At 33.2% G+C, this 14096-nt stretch overlaps 2 protein-coding genes across 2 annotated transcripts; both read right to left on the bottom strand.

Moving 5' to 3' along the window:
• Positions 1-818: 818 nt before the first annotated feature.
• On the bottom strand, positions 819-2501 carry LOC132635017 (probable sugar phosphate/phosphate translocator At1g12500). The gene has a single exon (XM_060351219.1). The coding sequence runs from the start codon at positions 2290-2292 to the stop codon at positions 1222-1224; it is 1071 nt and encodes a 356-aa protein (XP_060207202.1). The 5' UTR covers positions 2293-2501; the 3' UTR covers positions 819-1221.
• A 1106-nt stretch (positions 2502-3607) lies between these two features.
• LOC132638122 (growth-regulating factor 12-like) lies at positions 3608-5824 on the bottom strand. Its single transcript, XM_060355100.1, has 3 exons — positions 5456-5824; positions 5114-5362; positions 3608-4129 (listed from the first exon to the last, which is right to left on the bottom strand). The coding sequence occupies exons 1-3, from the start codon at positions 5511-5513 to the stop codon at positions 3831-3833; spliced, it is 606 nt and encodes a 201-aa protein (XP_060211083.1). The 5' UTR covers positions 5514-5824; the 3' UTR covers positions 3608-3830.
• Between the last annotated feature and the right edge of the window lie 8272 nt (positions 5825-14096).

The raw sequence follows: 14096 nt of genomic DNA, 5'->3' as shown, positions 1-14096 counted from the left end.
CAAAATACTGCAAGTTCCTTTCTATGGCACTCCTATACCAAAAGATCCAGATTTATTTTCTAAGTAGTTCTTCCAAGAACCTTGAAATGAAACTTAATAACAGTAGATTCATGTTAGACTAGACTAATATATATATACCACAATGCCCTTCATGGCAGTTTTCTGATCAAGCTTAGCTAGGGATTATACATTCGCTATCAAGTCCCATCCAAGGGGGTTCACTGGAGAATCACACTGTATATATAAGGTCTTTTATTTTGAAGTATACATAGTGATAAATACTGATAATGAACCACTTTGTTAAAATCCCGTCTGCATTTTTATGCTTGAAGTAGTAAGTTTCATGACACAAAACCATTAAACAATATAGGAAGCAGAGAAGCTATAAACATGCTGCAAATGGTTAAAGTCATTCTACCTACATGGAAATCAGGGTGGACCAATGAAAGAAGCTTGGCAAATGAGATCCCAAGTTTCACTCTCTTCCTTTCCTAATAATGACAGCAACTTGTGAACTAAGATCTAAATTAGAAGACTTACCAAATATGCAACCAAATAATGCAACTCATGACTATTTTGCACCAATTTTCCATGTTAGTCATTTTCTAATACAAACAGGGACCTCAACAGATACAACATCTCAATCTATTCTTGGCAGGCAGAGCTTGTTAGTTTCAAAGCAAAATGACATTGTAGCATTTTGATAATTGAAATAACAACCATTTTTTTTTTTTTTTGATGAAGTAAATAACAACCAATTTATTAAAAGGATTAACACTAAAAATACTAGATCAATTCAAGTTAAATGAAGCAGAGTATGAAAATAAAACTTTTGATTTAGCAAAATATGTTGGGGGACAATTCTCCCACCAAAATATTACACAGAGAGAACAATATCTAAAGAATCAGTCTTTCTTTGTTGTAGTTGCATCAAAGGAGTATAAAATTACAGAAAGGGGAAAAAGTAAAAGAGACAACTTTATTCTCTTTTAAACACCCCCAATCAAGCTCAATTATATGGAGAAGAACAAAAAAAAAGCATAGAACATGAACCTTTTCCACCTCACCCGATCTTTCTTCCTATACAGTGGAATAATATCCAACCACTTACCCTCCCAACCCCCACAGAATGAATTCTAACTAGACAAAAAAACAAAGAAGGAAAAAAGATTGAACCTTTGTGTAGTAGCATCATCAAGATTGAATCTTTCATATGTTTCATCAGTGTGCTGTTACTTTAGACCTCTTCTTTGCCTCACTGTAAAGCACAACACCCATTACTGTCACAGCAAATCCTGTTATTCCCATAATGTTCACTGGATTTCTGAAAATCAAAACTGATACAACTGCAGCCACTGCAGCTTTAGCATTCCCCAAAACTTGTAGTGTCAAAGCACTTGTATGCTTAGTAACCAAGAAATTAGTCAAGTTCACCAAATAAGCAACTGTTGCATTACCAACCAACAAGAAAATCATAAATCCATCTCCCTTTGCTTTCTCCAATGTAATTCCAGCCACATTTCCCTCTATGTATAATGTAAATGGAAGCAAAATCATTGCTGCCATTGGTGCCATGTATAGTAATAAATTCATTGAGTGTAATTTCTCACCCTCAGATGTTAACAACAACCCTTGAACAACAGATTTCAATGCTCTCCCAGCAGTTGAACCTAATGCCATCAAGAACCCAAACAAATGGAACAATGGCTCACTATTACTAGCCAAAACAATACCAAGAACCACAGGGACAAGTGCTAAATAAACCTCAGCAGTTTCTTTCTTACATGTAATCACAAAAGCAAAAATAGCAGTAAAAAATGGAGTAGTAGCACCAATTGCTTGATTGAACGATATAGGAAGGTACCTTAACGAAGTATTACCACAAACCACAGAGAAACAAAAAATAGCACTCAATGCAAGAATCTTGAAGAACTGTTTCCTGCTATGTATCTGTTGGAAAGGAACAATTTCAAGCCACTTAATGGCAACTAAACTATAAGTAGCACATGACAACATATGTAACATGGTCAAGAATATTGGATACCTATAACCATAGAAACTTAGTAAATACTTGTTAAGCAAAAGCACCCCAATATTTGAGCAGTACCAAGAAGCAATAATAAGTGCAGTAAGTACAGTTGGTGACACTAAAGAACTTATACCACCATTTGAATATTGTTGTTGCCTTATTTCAGCAGTTGGTGTTACTGGCATGTCCAAAACTTGATCTTGGGTTGATTCCAATCTTGGGTTGCTTCCCCTTCTTGTTGTCCATGATTGTGCCTCCACCATTACAATGCTTCTTAGCACTTTGCACACTATAAAGATTCAATCTTGGTACTATTTTGTGTACTAAATAGCCAATAGAATTTCAAGAAAATATAAGGGGGTTGGCTACTTGTTAGTGTTGGTCTGTTGGAGGGTATTGGCCTAATGAGTTGAGATCTGAGGAGAAGAGAAGATAGGGTAGTGGTCCTGGTAAGGTTGGTGAGAAATTTTGAGGTTTGATCTGATCAAAGGGTCAAGATTTAGATTTGGGATGGAGGGAGTGATCTTGGCCGTTGGATGGGAATTAAATGAATAGAATAATAAATAAAAAAGATTTGTGATTATTGCTGTGAAAAAAGTGTCGGTACTGTATTGGGTGCTTTATTCTTTACGCACTGTAGCACGTGCTGTCTAAACGTGTGAGCTGTAATTTGTGGACGAATAGGGATTGTCTATCTACATTCCCCTATATTTCATCCTGCTTTAGGGGAGGTGGGGGATGAATTTATTTGGAGTACTTGTTGAAATTTCATAAGATATGTGGTTAATTTAGTCAATTTTAGGTCAAATTGTATTGACAAAGAAACTCTTCTTTGTTTGCTGTACAAGTTTGCATGAGTCAAATGGAAGTAATGCAGACAAATTAAAAATTTATCCACACCTGATATCTTTGGATAATGAAACAATACCTACAAAATTTAAAATACAACTCTAAGGTAAGTTTGTGATATACTCATATAAAATGTTCTTTTTCAAGATAATGACTTTTTCAAATTTATAATTTTGTCGAACTCTATGAAAGTCAAGATTGTTCATATAAAAATGGGTTGGAGATTGTAATTGCCTAATTGGCAATCAAGTTGGTTGACAGAGCAAAAGACTCAATCAAGAAGATCATTATGTAATTGGCCTCTTCAATTTGCTAAACGATAAAGGGAAGCTTAATCATTATTATAGCCTTCTATAACAAGTAAGATTGTCGCATTTAATGGTAGTCAATAAAATGGACGCAAACTTTGAAATTATATCTTCTTCTTTTTTTCTTCATTTGGTTAAGTCTTAGGGGACCGTTTGGTTATAGGGATTATGAGTTATTTCAGTATAAAATTTGGAATTAAATTTATTCAATGTTTGCTTGTGGGTATTAGCTAAAACCATAATAAATCTTAGACTAAAATCACGAGATTATTTATTCCATATAAAAAGTAAAATTATCTATCCTAGGTATAGTCTAAAGAATATAATTCTGGGATAACCTTGTTTTGAACCAAACAATCCCCTTAGTGAATATAGTTACTCGGTATATTAAAAAAAAAAAAAAGTTACTCGGCACATGCACTTGTGGGAAATAGCAAGCCTGGTAAAATAATCGAGATGCTCACAAGTTGATCCGAATACCACTGTGATTTAAAAAAAAAAAAAAAACAACGACTAGAATCATTGTCTTATTACATCATATTTCGAAATCAACTGAACCCTCAATTAAATCGCACTAACTAGAAATACCATAAAAGAAGAAAGATCACTTGGATGCAAGGCGAAACCCAACCCCAAAGCCCTAGTTAATTTATTGGTAGTGCAATGGAGAAGGTAGTGTCTGGTTCTGAATTTTGATGAGCTTGTGATGCTACTCTCATGGTTTTGTTGCTTTTAATTTTAGAACTAGACAATTGCAAATTGGATGAAGCTGGTTCCACATACTTTCTTGAACGCTGGCGGCCTCTATGCATGTGCTTCTCACAGTATTTCTGGTTCTGGATAACACTTTTGCTACATCTCCATTTCTTGCCATCAGTCCTCCAACACCTCCTTGGTTCTGGTTCCATGCTAAGTTCCCAACACAAGTGGCCATACCCCATCACTGCAAAAACTCAGAAAATTTTATTACATTTGGTCCATACTGTCTTTGAAGATTTCTGTACGTCCCTCGAAAGAGTTTAAGTTATATACATTGTCTTTTATTTTGAAGAATATAAATCCACATTTTAAGAAGGCTTACTCGTAGATATCATTTGAATGACTTGATAATATAAATTTATACTGACGGTATATATAACTAAAACTCCTAAAAAGAAATTGATAGTTTTAATCATAAGAGTATTTGTCTAGATTACGATTTATCTCTTTATTAAACGTCTCGGTTAATTAACACTCCACTCTTTTTTTTCATCAGTTAACACTCCACTCTACTATGTGAAATAATGAGAATTTGGAAGAAACACATAGTAAATTACTTCATGTTTCTACAACATCAAATACTTTGAAATAAATTTAGTTTGTCAAAGCGCTAATATTTAGACTTGGGGAGGGGGTTAATACATAGCCCACCACAAAATGTTGGAGTGGAAATAACGCCTATTCACCATTTTTTGACTCTGTCTTTAAGAAATAGACATTGTTATGAAGTTTCAAATTGCATAAGTGAAACTCAATGATAATTTCGTGACGTTTTCTAGTAGAATTTAAAACTCCATAATCATAATTATTTTTCAATTATATAAAGGCTGAAAAATGGCTGTGCGTAAATTTTACCCAACATTGGACATGAGTGACATTTGGTTTGGTTAAGTTGAATGCACATGAGCAAGATTTTAAATATCATGAATGAGGCGTAATTTTTGCTTTTAAAGGACAGTTTTACATTCAAAACCTTGATGAAAGACTCAAAGAGCAAGTCATAACATTCAATTCCAACAAGGAACTACCTTTTAATAATAACATTAACGCATCACTTAGCATGTTTGCTGAACCAAAGTAGAAATGACATTCTGGCTTAACTTGAATCCAATTAATCAAGAAAAACAGAACAAGGAAATATTTCTATAACAGCTAGGTGGAAACTTACAATTGGGACAATGTTGATAAACACCATCACGAAGACCTTTTAGGGAGCAAGTTATAGACTTGCATATAGGAATAATGAGATGAGAAGGAACAGGTAGCCCAACTTCTATGTACTTGTAGATGCAAAATTGTTGCTCTAATTCTTGCCTCTGTAGAAATGTAAATCCATATCCATTAGTACTAAACTTTGAGTAGCTAAGCTCAAGATTCAGCCCAAGTTCAATTGAACATTTTTCTCCTCCATTTGAATCTGCACAAAATAGCAAGAAGAAGAATGAGATAATAACAGAATGAACTGAAAATTCTTAAAGGATTTTTTTTTTTTTTTGGAAAGGAGTACTACCACTATAGCAGTCTTTTTTGCTTGCAATATTCTTGGGAGGTGAGATTTTGAGTTCCATGGCAGAGACTAGATTTTGATATTTTTTTTCTTCTCTGACTTTTTGTTGTTTTAATAATATTAATATTCTCTGCTGCCCATATTTGAGCAATTGGATTCAGATTAAAACGATGAAATACTGACAAGAGACAGCAAGTCTTCTGACATAGTCACAAATTTTGGCAGCTCTCATGGTTGGAATTGTGGGTATTTTAACTTTTGTACTTACTGTGTTTAGTCCATGATTGTGTGAAATATTTACCACTTCTTCCCCCATTTCTCTCTGTTGAAGATTTAACTTGTTCTACCACTCTAAATTAGTTTTTAGATCATTCACCACCATCATCACGCTCCAAAATTGAAACAGAACATGATTGATATTCGATTTAAACTATTCATCAAGAGAGCGCAGTTTATATACTGAGTATTAATTAAAATTGCATATTAACTATGTGGGCGTTTGGCCATAAAAATTATTCACTTTTTTTCGGAATTTTTTTTCACTTTTTTTACTTTTAGCGTTTGGCCATAAAAATTATTCATTTTTTTCCGGAGTTGTATTCCGGAATATCAAAAACAAGAAAAACTTGTTTTTCCAAAAAATTTCACTTTTTTTACTTTTTACACTACATTTCACCAAAAACTATAATTTCAAAAACTATGGTCAAACACAACTCCAACTCCAACTTCAAAAATTCCAAAAAAAAGTGAATTTTTTTTTTGTATTTATGGCCAAACGGCACCATAGATAAAGACTATAATATTTAGTCAAATACTTTATTACCTTCAAGTGAGTCTGTACTATTTACAAAACATTACGAGCCTTATAAATTATAATCATCATCTTGTATGTAGTCTTTACATATAGTCATAAGCAGAAAGAAACCCCACTTCGATATGGTCTATTGGGTTTTAGCTCATTTTCTGTAGAATAATGACATTTTGAACACATTTTTGTAATTTTAATTTGACAAAAGAACACAATATCTCAAATTTGAAAAGTATTATAATTTGGACCAATCCAAGTTAGGGCAAGTACTGAAATCCTTTTAATTTAATTTAAATTATGTTAGAACTATTTTTAAGACAAGATCTAATATTGCCTTCTTTTTTTTTATATTTCTATTATATATAAACGGGAAGGCAGTACGAACACAACAACAAATGATTGTACTAAAAGCAACATAAGTTATACCATAAAATTCGGCCTATATTTAGCTTCTCCTTTAACCACATGTGCCTTTCAATTGCCCTATTTTGGCTTACATGTGGTTACCTCTTTATTTATCTAGAACATCTGGATTCTAATCACTTTCATTTTCGTTGCTTTTTGAATTTGTGCTATTCCTAATCAGTGTTCACTTTCATTTTCCTTGCTTTTTGAATTTGTGCTATTCCTAATCAGTGTTCCTATGCCCATTCTCAGCTGCTACTGAGCCTTTTTGTTTTCTTAGCAATGCAAATTTGTACCAAAAGTTATATAAATTATACACTTTAACCAACTACTTTTTTATCCCACGTGGACATATGTTGTAGTACTAAATATTTATTTTCTTTTCATGTATACACGTATGCACTTCAATTTTAATTCTCCGACACATTTATTTTCTCCGTGCACTTTTACTTGTTCACTTTTGATTTTTCGCGTTCTTTAAGAATTAATAAATGAAGTACTCCCCCCGTCCCATACAACTTAGCCACATTACTAAAAATATATGTCCAAATTACTTTTTCATTTACAAAATCAAGATAAAATTAATTAATTCTTTCTCATCGTAGCCTTAGTATCAAATGTTCTTGAATATAGTCAATTTTGATTATAATGTATTTATTGGAGAGAGATAGAGGTAAAATAGTAAAATATAAAATACATTTTTTATTTATGATTTCTTAAAGGGCGTGTAAAGGAAAAGTGGGCAAGTAATATGGGATAAAGGGAGTATATATTTTACCATAATATTCATATTTATTGGTGTATAGTCTCAATAACCTTGGAAAATGATTTTAAAATGAGTAATTAATGTGAAGGGTAAAATTCCTTTCTCTTGATATGTTAACGTGGACAAGTAAAAGTGAACGGGGGAGTGACTTTTATCCCCATTTTCCTTCTTTGTCAATACTTTAAACGTGAAGAGAGGACGAACAATAACAATGCAATTTATATCAAAAGTTATATAAATTGTACACTTTAACCAACTACTTTTTTATCCTACTTGAACATATGTCATAGTACTGAGTATTTATTGAATCCGCGACTTTTGTAGGTTAAAAAAAAAATTGAACCAAAATAGCGCAAAAAAAAAACACATAACTAAGTTTCACGCACGAATTTCATGCGTGAAAGGACCAAACTGTAAAAAAAAAAAAAAAAAAAAAAAAAGTTTGGCCCTTTCACGCATGAGATTCGTGCCTGAAAGAAGCTAACAAAATCCCCCCCCCCCCCCCCCCCCCCCCGCCTTTGTTATTTGGGCAATTTTTTCGTACTTTGCTTGAAAATTAGTCATGTTTCAAAACGCCAGAATATCAATATTTTATATAGAACTTAATATCTTTTTTTTGCGTACAATAATGTCGGCTCATTACATCAATTACACCTAATCGTTTAGATCGGCGTTTTAGGGGTTCTAAAGTGCCCTAACGAGACCAATGTGCATGGGTATTTTCTGCTCGTACCCTGTCAAATTATAGTAAAGTTTAAGATATCGTCCCACCGAGATTGGAACCACCTAGGCTACAGATTTGTATTATTTTTGTTACTATTTGAGAGGATCAAATTGATGAAAAGAGAGTTGTTCAAAAGTCTTGAAAATTATAATAATAAAATAAGAAATATTTTGGATTTTTCTAATAAAATATAGAGGTTGAGATATTTTGAACTGGCAAGATAAAATTATTATAATAAATACCAATGTGCATAGGTATTTTCTGCTCGTACCCTATCAAATTATAGTAAAGTTTAAGATATCGTCCCACAGAAAATGGAACCACCTAGACTACAGATTTTTATTATTTTTGTTACTATTTGAGAGGATCAAATTGATGAAAAGAGAGTTGTTCAAAAGTCTTGAAAATTATAATAATAAAATAAGAAATATTTTGGATAATAAAAGATAGAGGTTGGGATATTTTGAATCGGCAAGATAGAATTATTATAATAAAATCAAAAGTTTATTATTTATTTCTCTGTTTAAAGAATGATTGCTTATTTCTAATACAATCACTCCACATAACGATAATATGTTAATAGCACCAGTCTCGCTTATACTATTAATTTATTGACAAGTAATTAGTGACATTAAACAATAATTAATTAATAACACCTCTTTCTATTAGTGTAGTTAACCAATTAAAGTAATGGCTTCAAATAAGAATTATCTTAGTTGAGTGCAACAAGTGAACAAAAGCCTCTTTCGATTAGCTTTTGCTAAATCAATGAATTTATTTGAGTCAATCCCTCCGTGAGAATTAGGATTGAAAGAAATTAGACAAAGATCTCTTAAATCAATAAACTTATTTGAGTCAATCCCTCCGTGAGAATTAGGACTGAAAGAAATAAGATAAATATCATTTTAATCAATAAACTTATTTGAGTTAATCCCTCCGCGAGAATTAGGACTAAAAGAAATAAGATAAAAATCATTTAAATCAATAAACTTGTTTAAATCGTTCTCTTCTCCCGAATAAGAAATAAATTAACAAGATAAGGATTTTTGTAAAGAGATATAATTAAATCCAATAATAGATATAATTAATATCAAATACCTTGGTGTATAAAGGTGATAAAGAGAAAATCTCAACTTAAGAAGATAATAAAATAAAGATATTTATTATAATTGTCATACCCCATTTTAACCGCGGAGTTAAATTAGAAGTACGACATATTGGAGATTCCTATTTTTTGTTTATGTTAAGGAGTCGCCACCTAATTATTTACGGTGAATTAGGACACTTAAAGTTTATTAAAGTTATGTTTAAAGTTAACTCTGTTTAAGGTCTGCGAAACTTAAGATTCTAGGTAAGGGTTCAATTAGTCTAAAGGGAAGGTATTAAGCACCCTTTAAGACCCATTAACAATGGTTAACCGACCGGACTTATAATTAATTAGGCTAAGTGTAAATATGGTATTATAGAAAAAAGAAAGTAGCTTTGTAAGTATGACTAAAGTTATAGATAGACATGTAAGAATGCTATTTAAAATAGAACTTGTAGAAAAATAATTATTTGTATAAAACAAGATTTTAAATGCTATTTAAAAGTAAGACTTACAAAAGACTAATAGTTCAATATAGATTATGTAAGGATTATTTTAACAAATATACGTTTGAAGCGTTGAAAAAGAGCTAAAGTGAAAGAGTTATCCGTTAAATTAGTTTGCCTTTTTATTTCTCAAATGAGTTAGCATTAGTGTCAAATATGTAATGTTTTAAATTTCTAAGATAGTAAGAGCGAATCTTGATTATTTTAACTCAAATATGTAGTCATGCTATTTAAAAATCAATTACTCCAAATAAATGTTATAGATACTATATAAGTAGTTTAGAACATAAATAGAAGTGAATGTAATTTTGTGGAATTAACTATCCATTATTAAACTAAACTCTTAATGTCTAGAATGTATCTAAATTACCTAAAAGATAAAATGTTAGTCATACAAGGTAAATAAGAAATACATAACAAAAGTAAGATAGAAGGAAAGAAGAGCAAATGGAACAGTCCATTTTCGGATTGCTGATGCAGCCTATTTTGTTATTGGGCTTCGGCCCAGAAAGGCCCTTTTTTGTTGTTGTTATTGATGTGGGCAGGCTGGACAAAAGAAGAGAAGATCAAGTTGGGCTATGGCCCAACACCGAATGCGGGAGATGACAAGTCGCTTGGACTCGTGCGATAATCATGCATAAAACGAAAGAAAATGATTAGTATATAACCAATAAATAAGGTTAAACATGTAAAATATAACTCAAAACAAATCAGTAGATGGTGTATATACTGTGTATATTTTGGTATTCCTTATGTATGTACATTCATAAAGAATGTATTGGCTAAAGTATACCTGTCATATACATACATATACATAATCGATACAAGTATACTTAGCGTGTAAAGCTGAATAGATGCGGAAATATCACATGTTCTACAGGGCTGCTCGAATCAATTAGCACATAGATTATCAATTAACCCAGCAGACAAATTAACTATTTTTTTATTGTCAATTCTAATGACTTATTGTGCTCAGATAGAGCCAAACACAATAGTCTAGTAAACTGCTGCCCAGCAAAGATAAGAGAAAACATAGGTACTCTACAGTCTCACCTAAACGAGTACCCGAACCAGCAGCAAGTTTAAGGTGCCAACAGACAGTATTTTGATCAACAACCATGAACAATTTTTTAGGGCAACTACAAGACTTTTCTCTTATATGTTATGAAAATCCCAAGTGGTAAAAGAAGGCAGAAGATGGAGGGAAGGAATAGAAACACATACACTTCATTCAACCTTATAAAACAGTAATCGATTTTGGACCTCAATTGTCGTGGAGAATGTTAAACAGTTTCGATGCTTAAGCGCTTCAATCCATCATATACTAGTCAAAAAAGTCAGAGAGCACCAACTGAGCCAACACAGCAATAAAATCCCATACTGTCTAAACAAAGCTAAACACAGCAGTAGCTAAAATGGCTAAACCCCAGCAGTTCAGGCAAACTAAAAATGAGCAGGTGCTAGTAGAGGAAGGTGGACTGAACAGAGAGAACATCTTTAAAGGAAATCTCATTCTACAAAACTCATGTTCATTGCATACACTGTCCAGAACTACTAGAGATTTAACTTATATACAAGGTGTGTGAAGGTTGTTACCACTTCCTAGTTCATTTTTTATTCGGCTGATCACTAAAGAAAACTGCACAAATCTTCATTCGTGGACTCCCATTTCAATCTCAGGATCTCATGTTTTTAACTGATAAGCTAATGCATCTTTTAAGATGAGATATAGATAAACAGCAATAGCAGCTGTAGGCGAGGTAAAAAAGAGAGAAATATGCAGTTGCTAAGGACCAACAAAGGCAAATCAACTCAAAACATTGATATAAAGCTAGGTGGAGTATTTTCATACAATAAAGACAGAGGGAGCAACTAAGGGTATAGGAGAAGACACTTAGATCTAAGGGCAGAACAAGGCAAGTATAACTATGAATGATTCAGCTACAACTCATCAGAATGGTCAGGAGATGAATGAATGATGGGTCATAGCAAGATTTAAGGAGACAACACCAAAAGAAATAACTCATGGTACCATGATGACTCTGCAGCAAGTTGGATCTTAAGTATATCAACAAATGAGTGCAAAATTTAGTTTTTGAAGATGTTTACAAATGACGAGCATACATAGACTGAACCAACAATCAATTGTCAAAGGGGCTGGGTCAAACAGAAAGGCAAACAGAATAACAGTCTGAGTATAGTTCATAATACCACACAAGTAAGAGATATGCCCCCAAGTCAAGTTCTGTCATTCATTTGTTTGAAAAGACAAATAGGCAAATATTCAAATCTGATCCCTATATGAAGGTTTACATTACTTTCCACATTCATGCAATTGGTTGAACTTTATCAATCTAATAATCATACAATATCCTACTGATCTAAGCTACTTCGTCTCACAACCCTTTAAAACATATATGATATTAACACTAATCTAATATGCTCGTATAATAAACTGTGATTAATGCGTCGACAGAACACTCACAATACACCCACAGGCAATCAAACAGCAGACTTAACTGATAACTAAGTAGACATGGACAAACATAGAGAAAAGTGATCACCAGTTGTTCTAAGTACGAGCATGTATCAGACCACATTTTATTTTTTGAGAAATACAGAACCAGACCCACAGGGGTCAAGATACCTAGATAGATTATGCATTAGACAAACACAGGCAATGCTTCAAGGGATACACGTCAGTTTATATGTTACTCAGGATGTCAACATACAAAGTCATATGAGATAAACAGCCAAGATCAAGTTCCACACCAGAAATTTAAGGCTGGTAGTATAACAACAGTAATTTAGACCCGATGAACACAATCGTTGATTACCAGGAATCTGAATATCCATGTAAACACTGCTTAACCAATTACTCTGTTCGGATTAGTTAAAATTAACTTGGTAAACATGACTAACTACACTAAGCTTAGACTGACACTAAACTTAGCAAAACATAACTAAAATCCAATAAAAAAAAAGTAAAGAGATAGGAAGTTTACCTCTTGTGGTCGCAATGAACTGAGGCGTCGGGTCTCGAATCTACTCCCCTGTTCCGAACATATCCGAAACCCACACAAATAAGTTCAAAAATCTCTGTCCCGGTTAGAGTCTACCAAAACAGAGTAAAGAGTTCAAACGATTTTAAGTTTTAGAGTGATAATCCAACGATGAAAATCCGTAGAGGAAGAAGAAACACTAAGGATTTTCAGATTGTTTAAATGGCGGCCAAAACTCTAAAAGAAATCCCCAAAATACTGAAAATCCTCTCAAATCCTCCCAATTCCCTTTTTCTAAATCATGTCCCCCCCTTTCAACGATTCCCTCCTGGATTCTACTTATAAGCTTCATTTTGTACTAAAGAAAAGGAAAAAGAAGGAGCGTATGAGAGAGAGTAGTGTATGACAGAGGCGTGGGGAACATGGGAGTGTGGAGGTGCAGAGAGAGGTGAGAAGAGAGAGAGGTGAATGGAGAGGAACGTGGGCGTGGGGGACAGGTGAGTGTGGAGGTGACAGAGAGGAGTATGGGAGAGAGAAGGGGTGTCGGGTGAGAGATGGAGAAGATGACAAAGAAGAGGGAAAAGAAAGAGAAAGAGGAGGGAGATGGAATGAAGGAGGCGGCTGAAGGGGTTAGGTTTAGGGGTGAAAAAAGAAATAGAAAATTGGGCCGGGTCGGGTAGTTTTGGTTTGGACCGGGTAGGACAAATGGGCTGGTCAGGTCCGAAAGTATGGGCTGGGTATTTAAAATGTGGGCTGATTATTTGGGTAGGGGAATAACATTGTATTTGTATTTTAAGCCATTAATTTGGCTGAAAATTGTTGGTCCTTCCTCCCCTATTTAATTAATTTTGGGCTCCTAACTTAATAACCAGTACAATATATATTATGATAATTAGTGATTATTATGTAGAAAATAAAGGATTTAACAAAGTGATGTCTTTTAATTAATTTAACGAGTCCAAACCCGAAAACGAAACGATGACTAACCGTTTAAAATTTGTGATAAAGTAATGCTCATAATGTTGAAAATAAAAGTAATGATATTAATAGTAGTAGCAATAAAATATTGTGAAAAATAAAGTATTTAGCTCGTCAGTAAATTTAGAAACCCGAGTAAATTAAATAAAGGAGGGACAAAATTGGGTGTCAACAATAATAGCTTCATCAAGCTTCATCTAGTATCTCAACCATGGAAACTTACTCCATTATGGAGTAGAAAACTAAATACAAATAAAGACTAAGAGAATATTTTCTTACTACAAGAAAGAGCCAAGAGAGACACCAAGACTAGTTCTTGTGTCCTCTTCACTCTTGGATGCAACTAGGATGAAAGATGGGTTTCTTTT

The sequence above is a fragment of the Lycium barbarum genome, chromosome 4, assembly GCF_019175385.1.
Source record: "Lycium barbarum isolate Lr01 chromosome 4, ASM1917538v2, whole genome shotgun sequence".
Taxonomy (NCBI): Eukaryota; Viridiplantae; Streptophyta; class Magnoliopsida; order Solanales; family Solanaceae; genus Lycium; species Lycium barbarum.
The sequence above is the reverse complement of the archived record's forward strand: the minus strand, read 5'-3'. Positions and strand labels throughout refer to the sequence as shown.